This window comes from Cucurbita pepo, chromosome 19 (assembly GCF_057944985.1).
Source record: "Cucurbita pepo subsp. pepo isolate OVF chromosome 19, ASM5794498v1, whole genome shotgun sequence".
Taxonomy (NCBI): Eukaryota; Viridiplantae; Streptophyta; class Magnoliopsida; order Cucurbitales; family Cucurbitaceae; genus Cucurbita; species Cucurbita pepo.
In genome coordinates, this window is record NC_141816.1 from 11,518,051 (window position 1) to 11,540,760 (window position 22,710).

General features: G+C 38.9%; 6 protein-coding genes and 1 non-coding gene across 8 annotated transcripts; 3 read left to right on the forward strand and 4 right to left on the reverse strand.

Annotated features, from left to right (window-relative positions):
* Window positions 1-96: 96 nt before the first annotated feature.
* LOC111782342 (small nucleolar RNA snoR111) lies at window positions 97-218 on the reverse strand. The gene has a single exon (XR_002813092.2). It is a non-coding gene; the product is annotated as a small nucleolar RNA snoR111 (small nucleolar RNA).
* Window positions 219-854: 636 nt separating this feature from the next.
* LOC111781519 (1-aminocyclopropane-1-carboxylate oxidase 3) lies at window positions 855-2,314 on the reverse strand. The gene is made up of 3 exons (XM_023662166.2): window positions 2,035-2,314; window positions 1,385-1,945; window positions 855-1,309 (listed from the first exon to the last, which is right to left on the reverse strand). Exons 1-3 carry the CDS (start codon window positions 2,188-2,190, stop codon window positions 1,016-1,018), a joined length of 1,011 nt encoding a protein of 336 aa, XP_023517934.2. The 5' UTR covers window positions 2,191-2,314; the 3' UTR covers window positions 855-1,015.
* A 2,755-nt stretch (window positions 2,315-5,069) lies between these two features.
* LOC111782052 (uncharacterized) lies at window positions 5,070-6,317 on the reverse strand. Of its 2 annotated transcripts, XM_023662824.2 has the most exons (2): window positions 6,159-6,317; window positions 5,070-6,025 (listed from the first exon to the last, which is right to left on the reverse strand). In XM_023662824.2, the coding sequence occupies exon 2, from the start codon at window positions 5,966-5,968 to the stop codon at window positions 5,315-5,317; it is 654 nt and encodes a 217-aa protein (XP_023518592.2). In that variant the 5' UTR covers window positions 5,969-6,025; window positions 6,159-6,317; the 3' UTR covers window positions 5,070-5,314. The 2 variants fall into 2 exon arrangements, with proteins under 2 accessions (XP_023518592.2, XP_086976399.1); XM_087120273.1 differs by lacking the exon at window positions 6,159-6,317 and having other exon boundaries at window positions 5,070-6,067.
* Window positions 6,318-6,781: 464 nt separating this feature from the next.
* On the forward strand, window positions 6,782-8,476 carry LOC111781900 (chromoplast-specific carotenoid-associated protein, chromoplastic). Its single transcript, XM_023662635.2, has 3 exons — window positions 6,782-7,336; window positions 7,616-7,811; window positions 7,949-8,476. Exons 1-3 carry the CDS (start codon window positions 6,885-6,887, stop codon window positions 8,261-8,263), a joined length of 963 nt encoding a protein of 320 aa, XP_023518403.2. The 5' UTR covers window positions 6,782-6,884; the 3' UTR covers window positions 8,264-8,476.
* A 277-nt stretch (window positions 8,477-8,753) lies between these two features.
* Window positions 8,754-9,485, reverse strand: LOC111781697 (uncharacterized). Its single transcript, XM_023662384.2, has 2 exons — window positions 9,353-9,485; window positions 8,754-9,259 (listed from the first exon to the last, which is right to left on the reverse strand). Exons 1-2 carry the CDS (start codon window positions 9,483-9,485, stop codon window positions 8,754-8,756), a joined length of 639 nt encoding a protein of 212 aa, XP_023518152.2.
* A 187-nt stretch (window positions 9,486-9,672) lies between these two features.
* Window positions 9,673-15,175, forward strand: LOC111782207 (pyrophosphate--fructose 6-phosphate 1-phosphotransferase subunit beta). Its single transcript, XM_023663030.2, has 16 exons — window positions 9,673-10,034; window positions 10,417-10,578; window positions 10,696-10,817; window positions 10,988-11,041; window positions 11,127-11,233; window positions 11,330-11,435; window positions 11,754-11,817; window positions 12,279-12,367; window positions 12,615-12,746; window positions 12,847-13,017; window positions 13,109-13,224; window positions 13,329-13,440; window positions 13,587-13,671; window positions 14,258-14,302; window positions 14,465-14,533; window positions 14,768-15,175. Exons 1-16 carry the CDS (start codon window positions 9,842-9,844, stop codon window positions 14,842-14,844), a joined length of 1,704 nt encoding a protein of 567 aa, XP_023518798.2. The 5' UTR covers window positions 9,673-9,841; the 3' UTR covers window positions 14,845-15,175.
* A 2,476-nt stretch (window positions 15,176-17,651) lies between these two features.
* On the forward strand, window positions 17,652-19,190 carry LOC111781122 (uncharacterized). Its single transcript, XM_023661566.2, has one exon. The coding sequence runs from the start codon at window positions 17,918-17,920 to the stop codon at window positions 18,905-18,907; it is 990 nt and encodes a 329-aa protein (XP_023517334.2). The 5' UTR covers window positions 17,652-17,917; the 3' UTR covers window positions 18,908-19,190.
* The last annotated feature ends 3,520 nt before the right edge of the window (window positions 19,191-22,710 follow it).

A 22,710-nucleotide genomic window follows, 5' to 3' on the forward strand; every position in this document is an offset into this window, starting at 1 on the left:
AAGAACGCACTAGGGTTCGGGCCGATTCAAAAGTGAAGTAAATAAGAGATATTATCCAGGAATCAAAATCAGGAAATAGATTTATCGGAAACAAGAATGTGGACGAGCAACAATCGAATCGCCAACCGATAACAAATGACGACTGAAACGATATCTCGGCCTTCGCTATACCTCGCCAAATCTCCGGCGCTAGAGAATATGATCTCAAGCACCATTTAAATTGAGAAGCGAGGCTTTTGATCCACAGAAAACATGAAAGAATTTCATGAAGAATAAGAAGAACACAAACTAAACGAAATCCATTTCGAAAAAAAAAAAAAAAAAGAAAGGAAGAAGAAGAAGCTCTAAACCAGGTCCGTCTACATTGTAGTTTCTGGGTTCACAGTAGCAGGATCGCAAGAATTTATAGCGACTTGCTTCATTCCACTAGCGGCGCCATTTCTAAGTTTTCAATTCTAAACCCTAGCAAATATTTCCTCCATTAATTACCATTGTACCCCTCTCTCATTACGACGAATCGATGCTTGTATTACGACAAGTCGGCCGGCTCTCTATCCATTATAATGTGCGTTTTATTCATTATTGATGATATTTTAATAACATGACCTAATTAGAGTAATGTAAAATTTAATTATTCTATCAAAGGGTTATATTGAAATTTATGTGTTCCAAAAACCTTGTCAGAGGTTTCTCAAGGCAATCACATCAGGTGCAGTCTTGTTTTGAGTACCACAAAATCCTATACCTTTTACTCTTTGGGTTCTTTTCCCAAAAATTCCAATAATCATATTAGCCTTCCATCAGATTTTGCAAATCCCTTATCCACTGCCCTCTGCCATCCATCACAAAAGATGTCAACAACCATATTTCATAAACGAAGCACACACGTAGAAACAAGAAGCCTTCATGGCTCCTAAGCGGCTACAAAATAGAAAACAAGACACTGTTCCCCAACAACGAAACATCTGCACTAATGTACCACTAAATGCCCTTTCTTTTCACCAAAGGGAGTTGCTCAAACAGTCGCAATTGGACCCATTTTGAGATTGGTGGATTCCGTGGCCTTCATGGCCTCGAACCTTGGCTCCTTTGCCTGAAACTTCAGCCCCATGTACAGCTTCATGTAATCGTTGAACACGAATTTTGGGTAAAGTTTGCTGCTTTCTTCCTCTCCCTCCACCAGCGCTGCCGCCGGATAGATTACGGCGTCGTCTCCTGGATTGTAGAATGATGCTAACGACATTCTGTTTCCATCTGGTTGAGCTTTCACCCGGTGCATTACACTCTTGTATTTTCCATTTGTAATAACCTATAAATATGAATAAAACATTACTCTTTGTTGGGAAGGGAATGAAAATAGAAGAAAAGGTTGGAAGTGGCATACTTCAAGCTGATCGCCTAAATTGATGACAATGGAGTGATGCATTGGAGGGACATCAACCCATTTGCCGTCCTTAAGAAGCTGAAGGCCACTGACTTTGTGGTCTTGGAACAAGAGAATAAGGCCACCAGCGTCAGTGTGGGCTCTAAGACCCTTGATAAGCTCTGGTTTAGGACAGGGAGGATAGTTGCTGACTTTCGTCCCAAAATTGGGGCCTTTGGATCCATAAAAAGCCTTCTTCAAATACCCTTTTTCAAGCCCAAGATTCTCGCATAACAGGTCTAGAAGCTGCTCAGCTAGCTTCTCCAATTCCACGGCAAATTCCTTCATCACCGTCCTGTAATCCTCATCGAGATCAGGGATCTCGGACATGTTGGAAACGGGAAGATGGCGTAAAAAGAATGTGCTTTCCCAATCAGTGTCGTTGATCTCAGTGTCGACGGAATCCAGGCCTCTGCTCGCCACCATGTCTTTGAACTTCTGCTCCATACACTGTCTGTAATGCTCCTTCGTCAGCTTCTCCACCTCGTCCATCAGCTCGTGTGATATCCCATGATTCACCAACTTCATTCCACAAAACCCATCAAATTAACACACTTTAATCAAATTCAATCAAATCAAAACAAAACCCATTATTGAAAAAGAACTTATACCTCAAAAAATCCCCAGTTTTCGCAAGCATCGTCGATCTGCTCCATGGCAGCTCCTCTGTCTTCGCCATTAAGCTTCTCCATGTTGATAACAGGGAAATCCATCTCCATTTCTTCAAACTCTTCGCTCACTCTGTTTGGATGTGGTCTGGAGTTCATGGCGCTCGCAATTTATAGGCGTGGAAGAAAGAGAAAACAAAAGGAGAAGCTAATTAGTTTTTGAATTTAAACAAATCATTCATGAAGGAGATGGAACATGCTGTGGAAGTGAACTCACATGCAACTAATTAGAGAGAGAAACAGAGAAGGGCAAGAGTAATTAGCTTATGGATTCATGAACTAATCATTTTAAGACTTAATTAGTTAATTAATTAAAGGAAGTGGGCCCCCTTCTTTGAGGTGGACCGTTGCTTTGCCACTGTGACTGTGAGTGTGTTCTGTCGGGCCCACACCCCACTATTTGACCTCTGTTTTTTACTTCGACCACTCTCAATTAACATATACTTCATAATCACTAAATATAAATCTTTAAATTAAATTTTCACTATTTTTTTTAATTAATTTTAAAGTACACTTTTTACTATTAACTTTTGAATGACTTGACAGCCTAATTGTTAATTACACTTTTCTAGATGAGGTGTCATTGTATCCCTTCATTTTTTCCTACCTAGTTTAAATAAATTTATTCAAAATTTTAATTAACCATAAAGTAATTTTATTTAGCGGCAAAAGTATCTCTTCAAAATTTTTATAAGATTTTGTTTCTTTTCTCGTTTATACGTGCGTGAGGCGCAATTATGAATCACGATAAATAATGAATTTAACCTTTTAACACATCAATTAAAGTACTTTTTTAACTTTATTTCGATGTCATTCCTTTCGGCCTTGATTTATCTTAGGAATGGTAAAAATTCCACGAAACTATATATTAAAAATATTTATCCATCCTAATTAACCCGCCATAAAGTTTTGTAGCTTGTAATTAAACTATTTTATAACTTTTTTGTATAATATTTTAAATAGACAGACTTCCATAAATTATCATAGGTGAGAATTTTTCATATTAATATATGGAGTTACCTAATAAAGAAAAGTAACGTATTATAATCTATGATGTGAAGGGTAGCTTTACAAGGTATAGGGTATTTAAAATTTTGAATTAAAAAAAAAAAAAAAAAAAAAAAAAAAAAAAAAAAAACTTTATAGTTATGTGGGTATCTTGTGAATAATTCCCCATTTTTTAAAATTAATTAAACTAAACAATGGGCAGATGATTCGTTTATTTCTGTGGGCTTACCGGGAGTTGACTGACACCATTAGATTAGACCCTTCTCCAAACTGTTTAATTAATTTTAGATCGCCATTTTATTTAAAAATTGATCACGGTTTGCTGCTAATTAACTGAAATTATAATTAATTGTTGATTACTTAGACCAATACATGCCAAAGATCAGTAATTAACTAAATTAACACAAACAATCATTGGATAACCAACATTCACGTGACAAACAAAATTTTGTATAGATGTCGTACTCCCTCGGTGTATTATTAATTTAAATATAATAATATTTAGTTCTAAAAATCAAATTTACGAAAGATCGATCACGGGTCACAAACCTAGTCAAATTTGTTACTAGAAAGAATAATACACAACTAGACGGTTCGACTTTTAACGATTGAGCCACTCTAACCTTAATCTTAAGCAACTAAGATTAGGGAAGGTGGGATTGTGGGTATACCGAGCATCATGGTGTCTGTGTTTTAAGGATGCAAAGATGGGGGAATAAAATAAAGAGGGAGGGAGATGGGGGAAGTGTAGGACCCGAAGGGCATGTTGGGGTTGGATCAAGTTTCAGGTTCCATGAACATAAGTTGTTTCCCAAATGGAACAACAGTTTATTATGAGTGGGCAATTGGTGGGTTGTTTCCTGTTTGGTCTCCCACAAAATGATTTTCCATCTCAATCAATTCTCTGCTTCACCCATGGCTGCACATGTCATGTTCCAACCCCAACTCCAACTCCAACTCCAACTCCCTAATTAATTAATTAATAACACTAACTATTATTCAAAACAATATTTCTTTTTATAAATCTAAAAGCTTTTATTCCTTAAAATAATAATAATAATAATAATAAAGTAGAAGAATAATATGGTACCATTCGGGTAGATTGGGTTTTAGGTAGTGATGGAAATTGGATGCCATTTCTTGTCACCACTTTTTATTGGAAACGAGCTTTGTGCATGTACTTCAAATTAAATATAATTATTTGATATCAATCTTGGTTTAATTCTCATAATTATCTAAAAAAATAAATTTAATATTCATCCCTTTGAGTTTCATCCTAATTAATTTTCACGCTAGTAAATAAAAAAAAAAACAGTAAAATCAGGATTGCTGGAAAATGAATTAACGGGTGGCCGATCACTCGACCTTAGATTGTGTGGGACCGTCGAATGTTTTTTTATTTATTTTTGTTTGATATATATATATATATATATATATATATATATATATATATATATATATATATGAAAAAATGGTGGTAAAAAATAAAATTATTTTGGATAGTACATGCATAGGTTGGGAAGATAGGACGATGGGTACCGAGGCAGCAAAGCACATGCAATTGTAAGGCTGTCACGTGCGCAGGATCCGAATTTCTGAGGCGGGAGAATGACCTATGCTTTTTTTTTGTTCATGGTTTTGAAATAAAATTATTAGATTTTGATGAAAATAGAATATTTATTTTATTTGGATGAAATAAAATAAATGAAGAGAAAAGTTAAATGAGTAATAAGGAAGAAAAGACGAGAGATTCCCAGTTGAAGTGACACTAAACTTTATTGATTACTATTGTTTTTTCAGGTTGGTTGGTTGGTTGCTGTCATTCCCATCTTCCCCATGCATAATTCCCCCACCCAATTAATTGAAAAGCCCAATATTTATCTGGCCCATGAGTTTCGTTGGTCCACTTTGGAAAGGGCCGACGAAGCCCATCATATTATTATTATTAAAAAAAAGAGAGAGAGAGAGAGAGTAGCAGCGGTTGTTGTTCAATCCGATGTATAAAAGGTTTAAATTAATCTATTACATCGAAACTATTAATTAAGTATTTTCTTGGAGGTGAAAACGTTTGGTTACTCGCATCCGATACGGCGTCGTTCAGCACCGTCCAATGAAAACACTCTGTCTCGGATCTTGAGGCAAAAGCACTTCCTAGTTCCTCTCCCCGTCGCCAATACTCCTCTGTTCTAATCTGCATCATACTTCTCGTGGTGCTTCAAAATATATCAAGAATCTCGAGGATCGGACGGTTGCAAAGTGGGCATGATCCTCGATTCAACCACAGCTCCCTTGAACACACCCTACAAAATGTGTGTCCACATGGGATAAATGCTGCTCCCTTTTTCCTCCCCATGCAGACGCAGCACACCGAATCATTTCTCGCCTCTTCTATCTTTTTTTCCGTCACTCCCAAATTCCCACCACCGCCACCGCCACCGTCTGTTTCTTCCAGCAGCCGCATCAGTGACACCCTCAACGGCGTTCCGCTTCCCATCGTTCCAGCAAATGAATCGAACTCGGTGCTGGATTCCACAAAACCCTCCTCCGTTCCACGTGGCGACTCTCTCAAACGACGCTCCGCCGCCAGAGCGGTGGCCAAGTTCATACCGGACGACGCTGGCGACGAAATGTTAAACGGACTCAAACAACGGAGATCCAACTCCCTCTCCTCCGGAAATTGTGGCGTGTTCATCACCTCCACATCCGGTTCAATCCGGTCGTCGTCGTCGTCATCGTCATCGCCGCCTCTAACACTGACCGTAGCCGGCCGGAAACCCCAAGTAGCACCACAACAGCGCATGACTTTAAATCCTAGCCGTTGCTTCAAACTCCGCCGTTGCCGCCGCCTCCCTCCATCATCACCGTCCATTTGATCGCTGAAAAATCCCCAAATCGTCCTAGCCTCCCTTTCTCGCCTGGCCGCTTCCTGTAAAATCAAACTGAGAAGATTCATTTTTCCGACCTCTAAATTCCGAAAGAACAAAATCCAAAATGGAATTCAACACAACAACGGCATTGGGGGGGAAATGTAAATAGTTGGGATTAGTAATTATAATTACCTTTAGCCATGGAGATCTCGTGAGCTTCTTCAAAGATTGTGATGAAACCCACCTCTCTGTATTAAAACTCCTCTCGGAGCCCCGGACAGGGAAGGGTCCTAAGGGGAAAATAAAAAGTCTCCAGGGTCTCAAATGCAAATCTTAATTTTAATTAAGAGAGTAGAGAATAAGACAAATTTTGTTGATTAATTAATGATTTTAATAAAGTTTTGGATTAATTAAAAATATATTTAAAAACATGTCTATAATTAATTGTTTTTTTTTTCTTTTTTATAAACACGAGTTGCACGACACTTTCTTAATAATTATTCCGTTTTTAATTAATTCATAGCTGGTTTTATATATGGTCTTAGAAATAAATGCGTGTTTAATTGATATTAAGAGCATTCTGAATTAATTAATTTCGCGCCTCATACGCTAAGCTACCGTCTCCCTCCTGAATGCACCACGTGTTCCAATCTTAACACACCACGTTTTGTGCAATTATAAAATAGCTATTACTTTCATAAGGTCCAATTTGCCCTTGAAAATATTGACAGGTTTCAAGACACTCGCGAAGATCAGGGGTAGAATCGTCTTCTTGTTTCATTTCGCATCTATTTAATCGTCCCTCTCGTTTGCTTTGAATTGGAATGGTTATTGAGACGTAGCTGTTGTGGAAGTCCTCGTCTTTCAATTTGTGCTGTGTGTTTGTTTGTCTGAGTTCGGTAAAACAGAGAGAAAAAAATGGCGTTTGTTTCTCAATTCAATCAACTTCCGTGCAAGACTCTCTCACTGAATCCACCGCAACCTCAGCCGATTTCTAAGCCCTCGATTTTCCCCATCAGCTCGATTGGGGTTGGAGCCAGAGTAGCGGCGGGGAAGTCGGCAATCTCGGCTAGACCTGTGTTCAAGATCCGTGCGGTGGGGGACGATGACGAGTGGGGGGAGGAGAAGGTGGAGCCTTACGATGATGGTTCGGCTGTTGCGGTCGCTGAAGAGGAGCCTCTGGAGCAATCGGAGATCTATAAACTGAAGAAGGCGTTGGTGGACTCGTTTTACGGGACCGATCGTGGATTAAGAGCGTCTAGCGAAACTAGAGCGGAGATTGTGGAGCTGATTACGCAACTGGAAGCGAAGAACCCTACACCAGCTCCTACGGAGGCCCTAACTCTGCTCAACGGCAAATGGATTCTCGCGTAAGTGCCCTAATCATATCGTAACCTAGTTTGTTATTTCTCTTAACAGTGCAATTTATAAAGGGCTTCCTATAATACTATATGAACGAACAAGTTTAATCGAATTTCTGGGTTTCTCTGATGGGATTTGAAACTTGAAATTGAGGTGATTGTAACTGCCCTAACATCTTGTTTTGTATAAATTTCTTGTAAGGCTGTTTCTAGTACTCTTGGAAGCGTTTCTGCATTAGAAATTTGTTGTCATCATAGGTTTCTCAACATGAATATTTGGGGTTGTAGGTACACATCGTTCTCGGGTCTGTTCCCATTGTTGTCTAGGAGTACATTTCCATTGGTGAAAGTGGAAGAAATTTCACAAACAATTGATTCAGAGGGCTTCACTGTTCAAAACTCTGTCCAGTTTTCTGGCCCTCTGGCTACCACTTCCATTAGTACTAACGCAAAGTTCGAAGTTCGAAGTCCTCAGCGCGTACAGGTAAAGCTAGAACAAATCTGTCTTTGACCCGGCAGTCTGAACCCAGAAAAGTTAGGATTTTCTTGTCTGTTTGGGGATTTCAACTCTTTGACTTTGTAATCAGCTAATATTTACTTTTCCCACAACTATGTTTCCAGATCAAGTTTGAAGAAGGCGTCATTGGGACACCCCAGCTGACGGATTCAATAGTGATACCAGAGAATGTGGAGTTTCTTGGACAAAAGATCGATCTTTCACCATTCAATGGCATCATATCCTCCATCCAAAACACTGCTTCAAATGTGGCCAAGACGATTTCTAGCCAACCACCAATCAAGTTCTCGATCCCAAACACGAAACCAGAGTCGTGGTTGCTAACTACTTATCTCGACGAAGATCTTCGAATTTCACGGGGAGATGTTGGTAGTGTGTTCGTACTCATCAAGGAAGGCAGCTCTCTCTTATTGCCCTGATCAAATACTATTATTGTCTTTTCCAAGGGAATGTCGTTTAAAGGGTTCATAGGAAAACTAAATTGTTATCTAAAGATGGTGTAGCAAGTGTTGTAGTTGAACCACATATAGTAAATGGTATCGCCTGCTGTTTAAATGGCCAGCTTCAGTTACCATGTCTTCTTTTACATTATAGTCACTTGAATAACATTTGGATCGAAGTGTTAGTGGAAATTACCCTTTTGATCTGATCACACAACTCCTTCAACATGGAGACAAAAGGGATTCTTCGCGATTAAGTTCGTCAATCATGCACATCAGGTCATACAAGCCATTCAATCGGTTTTGGATTGTTTTGATCAAGTCACAATCACAATCACAATCAGTTTATTTTTTAATTTCTCTGTTCTAACGAGAGAACTATAATCGAGGAGGATTTTAATCCACCCATTAGAAGTCCAGAGCTTTCCAGAATCCAAATCACTTTTCCAAAATTCGTTTAGAAACAATGCTAAATTTTTGTTCCATAACCCAGAAACAAATTACAGCATACTTCATGGAATACCTCTAAAATGACACCATGACATTCATCGTTGTTCATGGAGATATAACAGTTCAAAAGACTACGTAGATCCTTTGGCTTCTCAATTCCATTACCCAAAATCATCTCCATCATCGAAACTCTAAAGTCCTCTTTTGGATCATCAGAGCATTTCTCCATAGCCACCATTACAACAAATTTGGTCTCTTCAATTCTCTGCTTTTGGCTGATCATTTGGTCCATGGCGTGGGAAATGCTGGAGTCTGATGGGAATCGCTCAGAGCCGAAGCTTTCAGTTTCGTCTGAAGAAGAAAATCTCAGCCTGCAATTGCAAGTGCATCGACAGCACAAGGCTCTGTATGCTCTCTGTTCTTGACGATGCCGCTGGCTTGAGCCTGCTGCATTCATTCTCGGTGCTTTGAAGGGAAATTCAAGGCCAAAACAATCATTTATGCACAATTGGAAAAGTGGGTCTTCTTTTTAGTATTAGAAATGGTTTCAAGTTGTGATCTTTAGAACAAGTAATGATGGTGCTCAAGTAGACCTCTAATACTTTCCTTTTGAGAAACTGTTGTTCAGTGTATCTATGTGGCGGCTGAGGGATGCTGATTTGAACCAAGGAATAGTGGCTGATGCGTTGTAACAAAACAAGCATGCAACGACATCGTTTCGTTCCCTCTCAGGCCCAGAACCATCTGCCATGGGCTTGTTACGGGCTTACTTGATACATGGGCTGAGAGGTTTGGGCCTGGAATTGAAGGCCCATACTGCTGAAAAGCGACCCACAGAATCAAACTAGGCATCCTAAACCAGCCCCAGGTAATAGTAATGTACCCAATGTCCAATGTCCGGGAGAGAGCTGTCAACGCATCAAAGGAAAGAGTCCAAACTGAATTATTACTTTTTCCATTTTCCAACACAGTTTCGGTTCAGCATGGTAATGTCCAGCTCCGACAATTCGCTATATTTCAGGCGTTTAACCACCGGTGTCGAGCATCGTAGTCTCAGCCTCCCGCTCCATCACTTTCTCTGGTGTTCGTGCTTGCTCTAGTTATACAATGCCAAGTTCTTTCGTCTCCAATGGTGAAACCGCCGTCAAATCTTCTCCTGCAGCGGTGTCCGGACGGGTCTCCTCAGTGTATGCTGAAGTTCAGTCCAGTCGTATCGAACACAATCTGCCTCTGCCTTCTGTTTTCAGAAGTTCCTTCACGATCGTCGATGGACCCCCTAGCTCTGCCGCTGGCAATCCAGGTACTCTGTTCTATTGCATGCTCTCGGGATCTGTGTATGTATCACTTTTGTTTCATCTTATAGTGTTTATTATTACTTTAGATCCTTGAAGAATTTGGTTGCTGCTTTGCTGAATCAGGAAATGAGTTTTTAGCAATTTTAAGTGTCTTCTCGATTTTATTCGATCGAATGGCAACACTAAAAATGGAAGCAGTTGCTTACGCTTCAGAGTTTTCTGTTCAGTCAATACATATTTTGGTGTCTGTTTCTGATTTCATAGACTTACGTGAATTTTTGCGATGCATGAGTCTTGTATCTCCTTCCAATATTCCTGTGCATGGATTTGGAAGGAGGACTACAATTTAGGCGTTTTATTAATCTTCTTTGCGTTTGTTTTAAGCAGACGAGATAGCCAAGCTATTTCCTAATCTTTTCGGCCAGCCATCGGCAAAATTGGTACCAAGCAAATCCAACAAAGCTCAATCGGACAAGAAGTTGAAGATTGGTGTCGTGTTGTCTGGAGGCCAGGCCCCCGGAGGACATAACGTGATTTCCGGAATTTTTGGTAACGATTATTTTACATTTACTGAATTAAATATGATAATTCTATGCTAATCTACTTTTGAATCGTGTTTCTTTTATTATTTGGATTTGAGTGATTTTAAATCTGTGTTGGCGTTAGATTACTTGCAGGATCATGTCAAAGGCAGTGTGTTATATGGCTTCAAGGGTGGTCCTGCCGGGATTATGAAATGTAATTATGTGGAATTGACTGCAGAATATATTTATCCATATAGAAATCAGGTAAACCTATAGAGTGCTTCACAACTTTAAACATTTAAATACTAGTAACGATGTTGACCTCTAATGGATTTCGATACTCTATATTAATACTTCGTTATCATACATCACTATGTAAAATAAGTTAACTGGTGCATGAGCATAATTGATGCTGGTTATTGAGATCTTTTCAGGGTGGATTTGATATGATACGCAGTGGGAGGGACAAATTTGAAACAACAGAGCAGGTGAGTCTGTTTCTTTTCAACGTTCAGACATTATGCTGAAGTGACTTGGATATATGAACTTAGTTGAGTGGGCTTAATTTTTCAGTTCAAACAAGCTGAAGAAACTGCAAAAAAGCTTGATTTGGATGGGATTGTTGTGATTGGTGGAGATGATTCCAATACAAATGCCTGCCTTCTTGCTGAAAACTTCAGGTGGACTGCTCTATTTAAGAAAATTTGCTTTTCCGTACATTGTTTTAGTTGTATCTATCATATGTTTTGTGAAATAATACCTCTTCTTTTGATCAGGAGTAAAAATTTGAAGACCCGGGTTATTGGTTGCCCCAAAACAATTGATGGAGATCTAAAATGCAAAGAGGTGCCCATAAGTTTCGGATTTGATACAGCTTGCAGGGTAACATTTCTCTCGTTTTATTCTTAACATGGTGTTAATTCTTTTGATGTAAACTACACATCATTGCCCTATGATTGTTCGAATGTTTTTTTCAATTTTGTTCTTGTTGTGGTAGTAGATATTACCATCTCGAGTTTTTGCTCAAGTGTTAACACATCTCCTTGAACTTGTGATTTCTTACGAAGTAGAAGGATTTAGACTTGATATTACTTTGCAGAGAGAATAAAGTTGTCTGGGTTTTACAGTTTTACTAGATTGGATTTGCACTACGTTGTTCATTTGCCACTATTAAAGAAGTTCATGTTTCTAATGTGGCAGATTTATGCAGAAATGATTGGTAATGTCATGATAGATGCTAGATCAACTGGAAAATATTATCATTGTAAGTATATCGATACTCAAATTAAGAACCATAGTGTTGTCATTCAATCATATGATGTGTGCCGCCATGGAAATCCATTTGTTACTGTTTGGAGAGGTGGTTCACACAGTTTATAATTGGTACCTTATGGATTAAAATAATCATCAATAATACCGCCCGTATGATTCTGATATTTGATAACAGTTTCTGTAGTTCTTTGAAAACATTAAGAAAGTCCTATATCTTTACCTGACGGATTAAAATGTTATTTTTTTTTTAATCTATTCATAATGCTTATTTACGTTGTGGATACATTTATTTATCAGCTAATAAACTGTTTGATGCCTCAAGAAAGAGGCATTTATAAGTTGTTATGTTAGTACATAGCTCTAAAGAAGCGCTTTAGCATGCATGTGGATCATTGATTTGTTTTTACTTTGTCGTATTTCTCTTAGCATATTATTTGATTTGTGAATCTGCAGTTGTGAGGCTTATGGGACGTGCTGCTTCACACATCACGCTAGAGTGTGCTCTGCAGACTCATCCAAATATTACTATTATTGGGGAAGAGGTACTATTAGCTTCTTGTCAGCTGCATTTTTAATTATGTTTTTTTTTTCTTTTTTTTTTCTGTGGTGTCCTCACATTCTACTCTCGCTCATTGCAAGTGATTCTAAATGCTCGACTTGTGTCATCTTTTAATGTATGGAGCCTTCTTAAAACTTTATGATTGATTGGGAATCTCTGGTCGATGGTTATAAATTTTGCTGCATGTAGAGGCTACAGTGTTCCTAACTACTAGGATTGATTTGCTGCAGGTTTCTGCTCAAAAGCAAACGCTGAAAAGTGTTACAGATTACATTGTAGATGTAGTCTGCAAACGTGCAGAACTGGGTTTTAATTATGGTGTTATACTTATTCCGGAAGGCCTTATTGACTTCATCCCGGAGGTATTATTCTTGTTCGTAAAATCGGTAATGGCTGTCTTATTATCTTCATTCTTAGCTGTGTGTTTAATGAAACTATATGTTGCTCTTGAATGCCTTTCAGGTACAGCAACTTATTGCAGAGCTAAATGAAATTCTGGCCCATGAAATAGTTGATGATGAAGGATTATGGAAAAAGAAACTCACTAGTCAATCTCTTGAACTTTTTGAGCTCTTGCCTCAAGCAATCCAAGAACAATTGATGCTCGAGAGAGATCCACATGGAAATGTTCAGGTAATTTTCTTTTTCCTTCTGTTTTTGTTTTGATACCCAGGTGCTGGTGTTTCTTGGTTAGATATGATATTTTTCTTCTTTTCTTGTTTAGGTAGCTAAAATAGAAACAGAGAAAATGCTCATTCAGATGGTTGAAACAGAGTTGGAGAAGAGGAAGAGTGAAGGTGCATACAATGGTCAATTTAAAGGGCAATCTCACTTTTTTGGGTAAGTATTCTTCTCATTATTTGAGAACTGCAGTTCACTTTCTTTTTCTCTTTCTTTTCCTTTTGTTGGAGTTCCACAGCAACACTTGTGCGTCAAACTTGCAGATATGAAGGGAGGTGTGGTCTACCAACCAATTTCGATTCCACTTACTGCTATGCATTGGGTTATGGTGCTGGAGCTCTCCTGCAGAGTGGAAAAACTGGACTAATATCATCCGTCTGTCCTATTCTCTCCTCATTTTATCTTCAATATCTCTGCAAACACTTCCATCAAATATCAGTTTCCTGTTATCCTAATTTTTTTGGCTGTGTTTGTCAATAATTTGTCGGTAAATATTTGTGCATACTATGTGTATCTGCCAGGTGGGGAACTTAGCTGCTCCCGTTGAAGAATGGACTGTTGGTGGGACTTCATTGACATCATTAATGGATGTGGAGAGGAGACATGGTAGACTACAGCTTGCTATCTTTTAATCACTCTGTTATCTCTATCATGCATGGTCTTAATTTTAGTCGTCTTGTGGTTTCTTTCAACCCCCTTCGTTTGCATGCTCCCTCAAAGTGGTTTGTCCATTTTCATAAAGAATGTGTGAAAATTCTAAGGTTCAGAATTAGCTCTTTCTTTAGATCTCAAGGATAAAGTTGTACAACCCTTGGAACAGGTCCTGTTCAAGGTCGTAGAAATGGCCCTTTCTTGCAAGTCATCTTTAAGAAAGGTGCTACCAAATGTATACCCGTACATTACAGGTCAAACATAAACAAAATACTTTGGGTCGGTGTGTCTGCTTGGCATAAATTTAAACGAAAGTCCAGCATCTATTGTTCTGGAGCTTTCAACTTCTAATAACATTAATGATACAAAAGGCCCTATTTCAATAATTGGTCTCTTTTTGGTTCATGATAACTTCATCATTATGGGACGCGGCTTAGCCCGAGGGTTCTTGAATCCTAGTCCAAATGTATTTAGCTGTTGCGTTCAAATGATTTGATTTTCGTATACTTGTGTTATAACTGAAGTTGTATTTTTGTGACAGGCAAATTTAAGCCTGTGATTAAGAAGGCAATGGTCGAGCTCGATGGTAAGAACTGTGAAGGGAAGCTTTTTTTTTTTTTTTTCTTTCTTTTTTGTGTAATACTAGAATAGTGTCTTCCTGTTGTCATACTGACCAATCACTTTCATGTACTTATCTGCTACTGGAAAAAACTAAGCAATAATGTCCGATTCATTCATGAATTATCAGGTACCCCTTTCAAGAAGTTTGCATCATTGAGGGATGAGTGGGCATTCAACAACCGATACATTAGTCCTGGTTAGAAAACATTCAACTTCTATCTTTCTCTGATTCCTTGTCCGCTCTTAACAAAAAGAGAACAATCTCCTTGTCATGTTCTTCAGCTGGCTGCCATTTAATTTGTTTTCCCCTTTGCATTTACTAATATTTAAATGAGGGTGTTAAAAAAAACATGTCAATAATGCCTTAAAGATGAGAAAAGCATGCACTGTTTTGATTAAATTGTGACATTCTTCCTAATTGAAATTTCAGGTCCTATTCAATTTGTGGGTCCTGCATCAAATGCTATTAATCATACTCTCCTCCTGGAGCTTGGAGCTGGAGCTTAAAGATAACTCCTTACCCAGTAGTTTCGACCCAAAATTTATTTCTTGAGGAAGCTTAAAGCCTGTTATGGCCTTTTTATGCGATATTTTAGGAACCTAGTTTTCTTCAATTTCAGCTTGATTAGCATTGCTCGGTGGCGTAAGATGCTAATAAAAAATCGCCACTGTTTTGGGGTATGATATGAGTTCTGTAAGTTTAATGGGTTCTGACCATTAAATTTTTTTGAAGGATAGGGTTGCTGTCCAAGGACCAAATGTTAAAATTTCCAAGATTATCTGACTATGACTGCATACCAGTTCAAATAATGGAAATCGCCTAACATATTTGAATAAATTGATTCGACTTCTTACTTTATAATAAAACAAACATGGATTTGAAATGTTTTATATTTTCTTGAATGAAAGATTTGAAATGTATCTCATAGGGTCTGATCTAATAATCTTAATCTACATACTGCAGACAGGAGAGGAGATTCTTCTCAACTTTATTTGTTTCTCTCTCTCTCTCTCTCTGGCGTATGAAGGTACCTACAACCTATCTCTCTCTTTGATACACTACTTTTTTGGTTACTGTGCTTCAATTAGAGAGAGAAACTGATAAAAAGGTCAAAAAGAAGACATTGATCCAAGTGATTGAACTGAACTGCCTGATCACAACCCCTAAACTTCAAATCCAGTGTCTGATATGATTCAGAAGTTGGGACTTTTTTTTAGTTGCCATCTTGTTATTGTTGAAGGCTTAATGATTTGAATTGAGACTCTAAAGTTTAAAGTCTCTGAGCATCTGTAGTCGATTCAGTCTGCCCCAACTGGGTCCACTCCCTACCCATTAGCAGCTAGCTTCTGTGTAACCTGCAAAATGGTTTAAATCCAAAAGCACAGATTTTCCTTTTCGCCTTTTCTGTCCCCTTCTTTTCTTTTTCCTTTCTTAAATCCCCAAATGTAAATGATTTAAAATGCTTAAACAAATGTTTGGTATTTGCTTTTGCCATGTTTCGAGCTTCTAAAGAGAAGTTATCACGTGCTACCCTCCCATTTTGGCATCATGTAATCACCCCTCTCATCACTAACAACTCCACATGATTGCTTGCTTTGCTGATCCATCCAATGAAAACCCAATTCCTTGATTAGATAATAATGCAAATCCTCAATCAAAATCCGTTGCTTTCTCCTTTATCCTTTTCAAATATTATCAAATGGGGTTCTATGAAGCTACCCTTTTGATTCTTCTTTTGTTTTCAGGAAAAATCAAAGCTAAAAAGAGGACCCCCACATGCCAAAATCCCAACTCAATTATTGAAATGGACCCAATTAAAGAAGTGGAGAAACAAATTGCATGCAGCTAATGATTCAGCAATAAAGAAGACAAGCCGCGGAGAACGGGAAAAGGCCATGTATTGCGCAGTGGTGTGCATGTGAGACCAAATCAACTGACTTGTTGCAGAGATTGTTTGAGAGACTCCAACGTTAATTTAAATGGCAAATTGGAAGCGCAGAGGAGAAGAAGAAAAGCAACATCTTAATTGGATCTTTTATGGCATTCAAATACAAGTTGTAGTGCTACGAGCTCATGCTTCCACTCAACTGTCGCTCACTCCACCACCCTAACATAAACCCTAAACTTCTCAACTTAAGCTTCAAAAACTCAAAACAATCGATTTGAGGATCGTGAGATCCCACGTTGATTGGAGAGGAGAATAAAATATTTATTATAAGAGCGTGAAACTAGAGGAACGAGATATTTCTTATTAGGGTGTGGAAATTTCTCCCTAACATACGAATTTTAAAAATTGTGAGGTTGACGACGATATGTAAGGGGTCAAGGCGGACAACGTCTGCCGGCGTAACGGACTAAAATAGATAATATTTTCTAGTAGTGGACTTTGTCGGTTACGAATGGTATAATAGCCAGACACTGGGCCATATGCCAAAGATGATGCTAAGTGGTGGATTGTGAGATCTAACATCTTAATACTTTTTTACTATTTTACAAAGAGAACTTGTGGTTACGCTGGAACCATGTTATGCAAACAAACTCACTTTAATGGTAATTATAAGTATGAAACTTTAGGCAAAAAAATTAAAGGAAAAATGGACACCATGTATGAAGACAACTGAAAACTTTATTGCTGGCTCTCCATATTATACTTATGCTAATTTGTTTTTATGGTAACTCATGTACAGCTCCTACGAAAACGACATCGTTTAAATGCGCTATGACCCTATGAAAGTCATAGCTTTGGAGCTATCCAAATACCCGATTAAAAATGTCTCATTTTCAACCGTTTGATCTTTTTCTCAAGAATACACCGATATAAAAATCTTTCATTTCCTACCATTGGATCTCTCTCAAAAATGCATTTTTTGAATATAGAAACCCATTATTACACTACCAAATTACTTATATAATCTCACATTTATTTCACATTTAGAATATAAATAGACAGAAATAGAGCAATATTTTTATTGACTAAGAATTATTGTATTATTTGGGGTGCGTTTGGCTACGCACCATAACCCAAACCAAATCCAGTTTAACTTTTTGCATGTGCTGCATACCCATTCAACTACACTACACTTTATTTATTTATTTTTATAACTGGATTAATAATTTGCTGATGCGTGCAAGAAATTAAGTATGGTAATTAAATGATTACTTAACCAATTTGAGATGAAATTATGGCGTTGAATAATATTATATAGATTAACCAATTTCATTCAATTACTAAATTGTGGTTTATGCATATTTTAAGGCTTAATTTGTAATAATTCAATTTGAATGTGGTACAAGAGAAAGCAGCCATGATGGGTGACATTTCCAGGAAACTAATTATTTATTTTCCAAACAAATATAAATTACTAAAATACTAATTTTGGGAAATTGAGATTTTAAAAATATTATATAAAAGCCAAGAAAATATTGCTTCGTCGTCGTCGTCGTCGTCGTCGAGTGGTACCCCCAACTTCTCTGTTTCTCTCTCAGTTTTTATTCTGATTTGTTGATTGGAGTTTGTAGGGTCCCTTTTCTGAGCTCTCAGCTCACACACCAGCTGAAGAATCTTCATCTTTTTCCCTCATGGAGATTCCGCCGCCCACCGGCAGCTTCCCCACGTCGCCGGAGTTCGAGTTTTGGATGGTCCGGAACCCCTCTTGCCCTCAGCCTAATCTCCTCTCTGCTGATGAGCTCTTTGTCGACGGTGTTCTTCTTCCACTTCACCTTGTATCCAACCATTGTACCTCTCAATCTACAGAACCTAACCCGAAAACTGACCCGGAGCCTCCTCCTTCCGAACCCGATCCATGCGACGGCCCCAAATTGATGCGCGTTTCGGCGGAAACGGGTTCTTCGTTAACCTCGTCGCAGCGGTGGAACATTTTCAAGAGAAGCGAAAAGAAGAACGCCTCGGGTTGTCAGGAGGATCGAGAGAAGGAGAAGAAGAAAGAGAAGAAGACTGGAAATGGGTCTTCATCGGCCGAGTTAAACATCAATATTTGGCCATTTTCGCGTAGCAGATCCGCCGGGAATACTTTCACTAGGCCTAAAATTTTCACCGGCGGCCAACCCGGATCCCGGAAGTTTAACAGTGCGCCGTGTTCTCGCAGCAACTCCGCCGGTGAATCCAAGTCCAGGAAGTGGCCAAGCAGCCCAAGTCACGCCGGAGTCCATTTGGGTCGGAGTAGCCCGGTGTGGCAGGTCCGGCGCGGCGGATCCGCTGTCAAAACCTCCGAAACTCTCTCTCGCAACGCCGAAAAAACTGCCCGGAAAGAACCCACGGACGCCCACCGAAGCAAGGCCGCCGCCGCCTCTAGAGTACGAGTTTTGAATTTGAATGTCCCCATGTGTATTGGGTACAGAAACCATTTGAGCTGTAGAAGCGACGAGACCAGTGGACTTGGGGCTGTTGGCAGCGGTGGTGGCAGAAGCAGCAGCAGCGGCGGCGTAGACGGCGGCAGCCATGGTTCCGACAACAACGGAAACGGCGGCAGTGTTAGTAATCCTGGAAATTCAAGTAGTTCTACCAATCTCTTTAGCATAAGAAGCCTTTTCACTAAGAAAGTGCATTAACAGTCTCATGAAAAAAGGATTCTCCATTTTCAAACGCATTATTGTATAGGAAGCTCCCCTTGGTCTCAAACTTTTTGCATCTCAATGTAATTAACCAAAAGTCTTAGCCATCTGAGTTCTGACACTACTTAATTTATCAGCTCTGTACACAGTTTCGCTGTCTGTTACTGTAATTTCAATCAACTTATTGCAAAAATTAAACTCCCCCCATTTGGATTCATCTCTTTGTTTCAACCAATTTCTTGGATTGAATGAAATGCGATTCTGGAGGTTTCTTTGTCAAGGCTTCATGGGGTTTTCTTTTTCTTCTGTTCTTGTTTCTTCATCATTACGAGGACCACCAATTGTCACCCTCTTAGCTTTTGTCTTGTAATCCATGGCTGATTCTGTTCTTGAGGGGGAAAAGAATAGACCAATCTGTATCTTTTATCTTATCTATCTTCTCAAACCATGCCCTTACAATTCTGTACTGGAACTGTAATACAGTAATTCTGGTTTGTTTCCCATAGAAACCAATACGTAAATAAGTTGTCATTGTTCTTTTTTCTCTGGCTATTATTTACCCTGTCTATACATGAGTTTCCCAGGACATTCTCCTGTTCAAGTTTTCCCCCAAGTTTTGCTTTCCAGAAGAACAAGACTGTGCCAAATCACAGTAGTGTCTTCTCAAGCCTACCACACAGTTGTAGCAAACAAGGCGAGAGATCCCACGTCGTTGACATTTCCCTAGCACACGTATTTTAAAATTGTGAGGCTGACGGCGATGCGTAATGCGTCAAAGTCAGTTACTCGACGATGCAAGACACTGGTTAACATAAGACTAGACCCTTTCCATAATAGACACGTTTTAAAACCGTGAGTTTGACGGCTGTACGGGCTTGGACTGTTACAAATGATATTAGAGCCATACACTAAGTGGTGTGACAGCGAAGACGATGTGCTCTTAAGGGGGTGAAGAGGAGAACGAAACATTCTTTATAAGAGTGCAAATCTTTTCCTAGGAGATGCGTTTTAGAACTATGAGGCTGACGACGATATGTAACGGATCAAAACAAACCGTATTTGCTAGTGACGATTACAATTAGATTTTGTTTATATGAAGGATACTTGTGGCTGGCAGTGGCAGTGGCAGTGGCAGTGGCACTACTTAACAAAGTGTAGAATGACACATTTGTTCTTATAATATTTGGACAGGTGGTGTCAATTTAGATGAAGTGATATCATATGGCACTCACTCTTCAAACCCATATCAACTAAATTTAAAAACAAATATTTCAAAGAATTAGTGAATGTAAACAAATTAAGCGTTGGGATTAATCTAATTTAACACTAATTACATGATGTAACTAATCTTCATTACATTTACTACATCATACCATTTCGTCATGCAAAACAAAAACCAGTTAAGATTTAGATAAGCTATATACAAAATCTGGTGTTAAACTTGTATTCTTTTATATAATACTTACCGAACCCATGCATCGATGCATTCTGAGTTGGGCCACCTCAGTGGGCTAAACATAAGCTCCATACTCGAGCCCAACACAGCCGCCCCCGGCCCAACCTACGTAGAACTGGTTCGGCGCCTGGCTCAAATTCACAGTTCTCTTCGTCCTGCGCAGTAACTCCGGCATGCCGACCCTTCGCTCAGGGTGCTTGTCCACGTTTGTATTTGATAATGCAAGAATTTGAGTTCATAACGCAGCGAAGCTTGAGTTCACAATTCGCTGGTGGAATCGTTTGAAAGCAAATCGAGGGAAAAAGTCTACGCAGATGCCGTCTTACGAAGAATCTATGTCTAGCGCTGTAAGGATGTAATGATCTCTATATCTTCTTTCTTTTTGCTTCACTTTGCATGTATATTCAGAATGTGTGGAAGGGGGAATCAAAGGCAAACTACCCGTCTTTTATTTCGTCGAGCCCTAATTCGTAGAGTTCTTTTTGGTGGCTATAGCCTCCCTTTCTGGGTTTCTTTTTACAGATAATTCGAGGGAAAGCGTCGAAAAACGGAGAACATGGAATACTTTCACCCCTTTAATCATATTTGGGGTTTACCAAGATCAATAAAATATTCTGGTAACTTCGGTTTGCAACTAAGTTACAAGTGCTTAAGATCGCTTGCTGCAACAGAGTCGGGGAGAAAGTGGTTCATGTTCGGAAAGAAAAGCCTACCGATCTCTGAGATTGGAATCTTTGGTCTGAGTTTCTAGGGACCTGGACTGAACCACTTAAAGAGATGTTTTGTTTCATTGCTAGATCATTAAATGGGCCTTGATATAGTTGGAGGCCCGAAGAAGTATCAATTTAGAAACCAAGAACAGTGAATTCTATACTTTCGGGGATTGAAGAAATTACAGATTGAAGGTTCTTAGTTTATAGACATAACAAGATTACAGATTCAAGTTCTTGCGATTGCATTGATTTGAGTATTTAGTTATGTATCCCAAGTTTAAGAACTGAATTTCATCATCCACCAGTTCTTGATGGGTGAGGATTATGTTGGAGAAACTAAGGAAGCAGGGGATGGTGTGGGGGAAGAAGGTTGTGGTGTGAGTCCATTTTTCAAACCCTTCTGGCTTCTGTAGAGACTCGGCTAATGTGTGGAAGAAACATTGGCATTATCCTCGGCTCAGCGTAGGTTGACTGATGCGACACCGCATGATACGACGTTTAATTTAGCACCGCATGATCAGTGCCCACTAGTGCTTTTCATTAATGTGCCTGTCTGCTCTCGAGGGTGCCATGGAAATATGAACCTGCAATTTGTGGGACTTGATGTACGTTCAATACAACTTCAGCCCCATTTATGCAAATTCATCTCCTCTTTAAACACTCCATTTCCAGAAAACTTACTGAAATTGAACAGGGGATTTGGTTCCTTCCCCCGTTGGCACATAGAAGAGGAGGAGGAGGAAGAAGTGAGCTAGTTGGTTAAAAAGGAATAGATTTTGTGGTATTGATGCTGGTTCAGAGGGTTCATCTTCATAACGAATAGCACACATAAATTAAATTCATGGTAGTGGCAGTAATTAGTCAAGAGTCATGTCATTGTCGGCCAACAGAACAATTTGTGGTACTATCTTTATAACCCTCTTTGTTTTTTGATGGTTTGGTCTAAGAAGGGCCCTTTAATATATGCCTGAAACCATGTGCTTGCCTTGCCACTCACTCTGAGCAAGATACCTTCCAAAATATCAAAGATACCAACAACTCACAGTCATTCACAAATCCCTTAGTTTCTGAAACCAAACTCACAAGTGTTTTTGTTTCATTATGTTTTTAGGGAAGCATGCATTCCAGTTCTCAAGTGTTATATTCATTAATGGAGGATGATGAGATGTGTGGGGTTTATTTTTTCTCTCCCTTTTTGTGTGGTGCACAGAGATAAGCGCAAAAGGAGGAGCTGTGACCCACCATAATTCCAACTCTTTTCATTTTGGTTTGTTTTTTTTCCCCTAAATATGAAAAGTATCGCCCTTGAAATGCCTAAAGTATTGATTCAATTATTAAATCATGATCTTCCTCTAGATATGGTATTTCTTTCTTTTTTTCAAATTGCTCACTAAGAAGTTCCTATCGCTGGGGAAACGGGGGAAAGAATGACACTAACAGTTGGAGTTGGAGGGTTATTTTCAAAGAATCACTTTTTACTTCACTGTCCATGTCTAAAAAATCATAACTTTGTGAAATTATTCTCTCAATAAGTCATACATCCCATGTTGGGTTGAGTGTTTGTAATAGTAAACTCATTCTTAATCGATATTATTTTCTTTGGACTTTTCTTTTCGAGCTTCCTTTCAAGG

Coding starts and splice junctions, on each gene's coding strand:
- LOC111782052 (XM_087120273.1), bottom strand. CDS start 6,052: ATGAATCTTCTCAGTTTGATTTTACAGGAAGCGGCCAGGCGAGAAAGG.
- LOC111781900 (XM_023662635.2), top strand. CDS start 6,885: ATGGCGTTTGTTTCTCAATTCAATCAACTTCCGTGCAAGACTCTCTCA. Junction 7,337..7,615: donor AACGGCAAATGGATTCTCGC/GTAAGTGCCCTA, acceptor TTGGGGTTGTAG/GTACACATCGTTCTCGGGTC. Junction 7,812..7,948: donor GAAGTCCTCAGCGCGTACAG/GTAAAGCTAGAA, acceptor CTATGTTTCCAG/ATCAAGTTTGAAGAAGGCGT.
- LOC111781519 (XM_023662166.2), bottom strand. CDS start 2,190: ATGAACTCCAGACCACATCCAAACAGAGTGAGCGAAGAGTTTGAAGAA. Junction 1,946..2,034: donor AAAACTGGGGATTTTTTGAG/GTATAAGTTCTT, acceptor TGTGGAATGAAG/TTGGTGAATCATGGGATATC. Junction 1,310..1,384: donor ATTTAGGCGATCAGCTTGAA/GTATGCCACTTC, acceptor TCATATTTATAG/GTTATTACAAATGGAAAATA.
- LOC111782207 (XM_023663030.2), top strand. CDS start 9,842: ATGCCAAGTTCTTTCGTCTCCAATGGTGAAACCGCCGTCAAATCTTCT. Junction 10,035..10,416: donor CTCTGCCGCTGGCAATCCAG/GTACTCTGTTCT, acceptor TGTTTTAAGCAG/ACGAGATAGCCAAGCTATTT. Junction 13,018..13,108: donor ATCCACATGGAAATGTTCAG/GTAATTTTCTTT, acceptor TTTCTTGTTTAG/GTAGCTAAAATAGAAACAGA.
- LOC111781122 (XM_023661566.2), top strand. CDS start 17,918: ATGGAGATTCCGCCGCCCACCGGCAGCTTCCCCACGTCGCCGGAGTTC.
- LOC111781697 (XM_023662384.2), bottom strand. CDS start 9,485: ATGGCAGATGGTTCTGGGCCTGAGAGGGAACGAAACGATGTCGTTGCA. Junction 9,260..9,352: donor CATAGATACACTGAACAACA/GTTTCTCAAAAG, acceptor AATACTAAAAAG/AAGACCCACTTTTCCAATTG.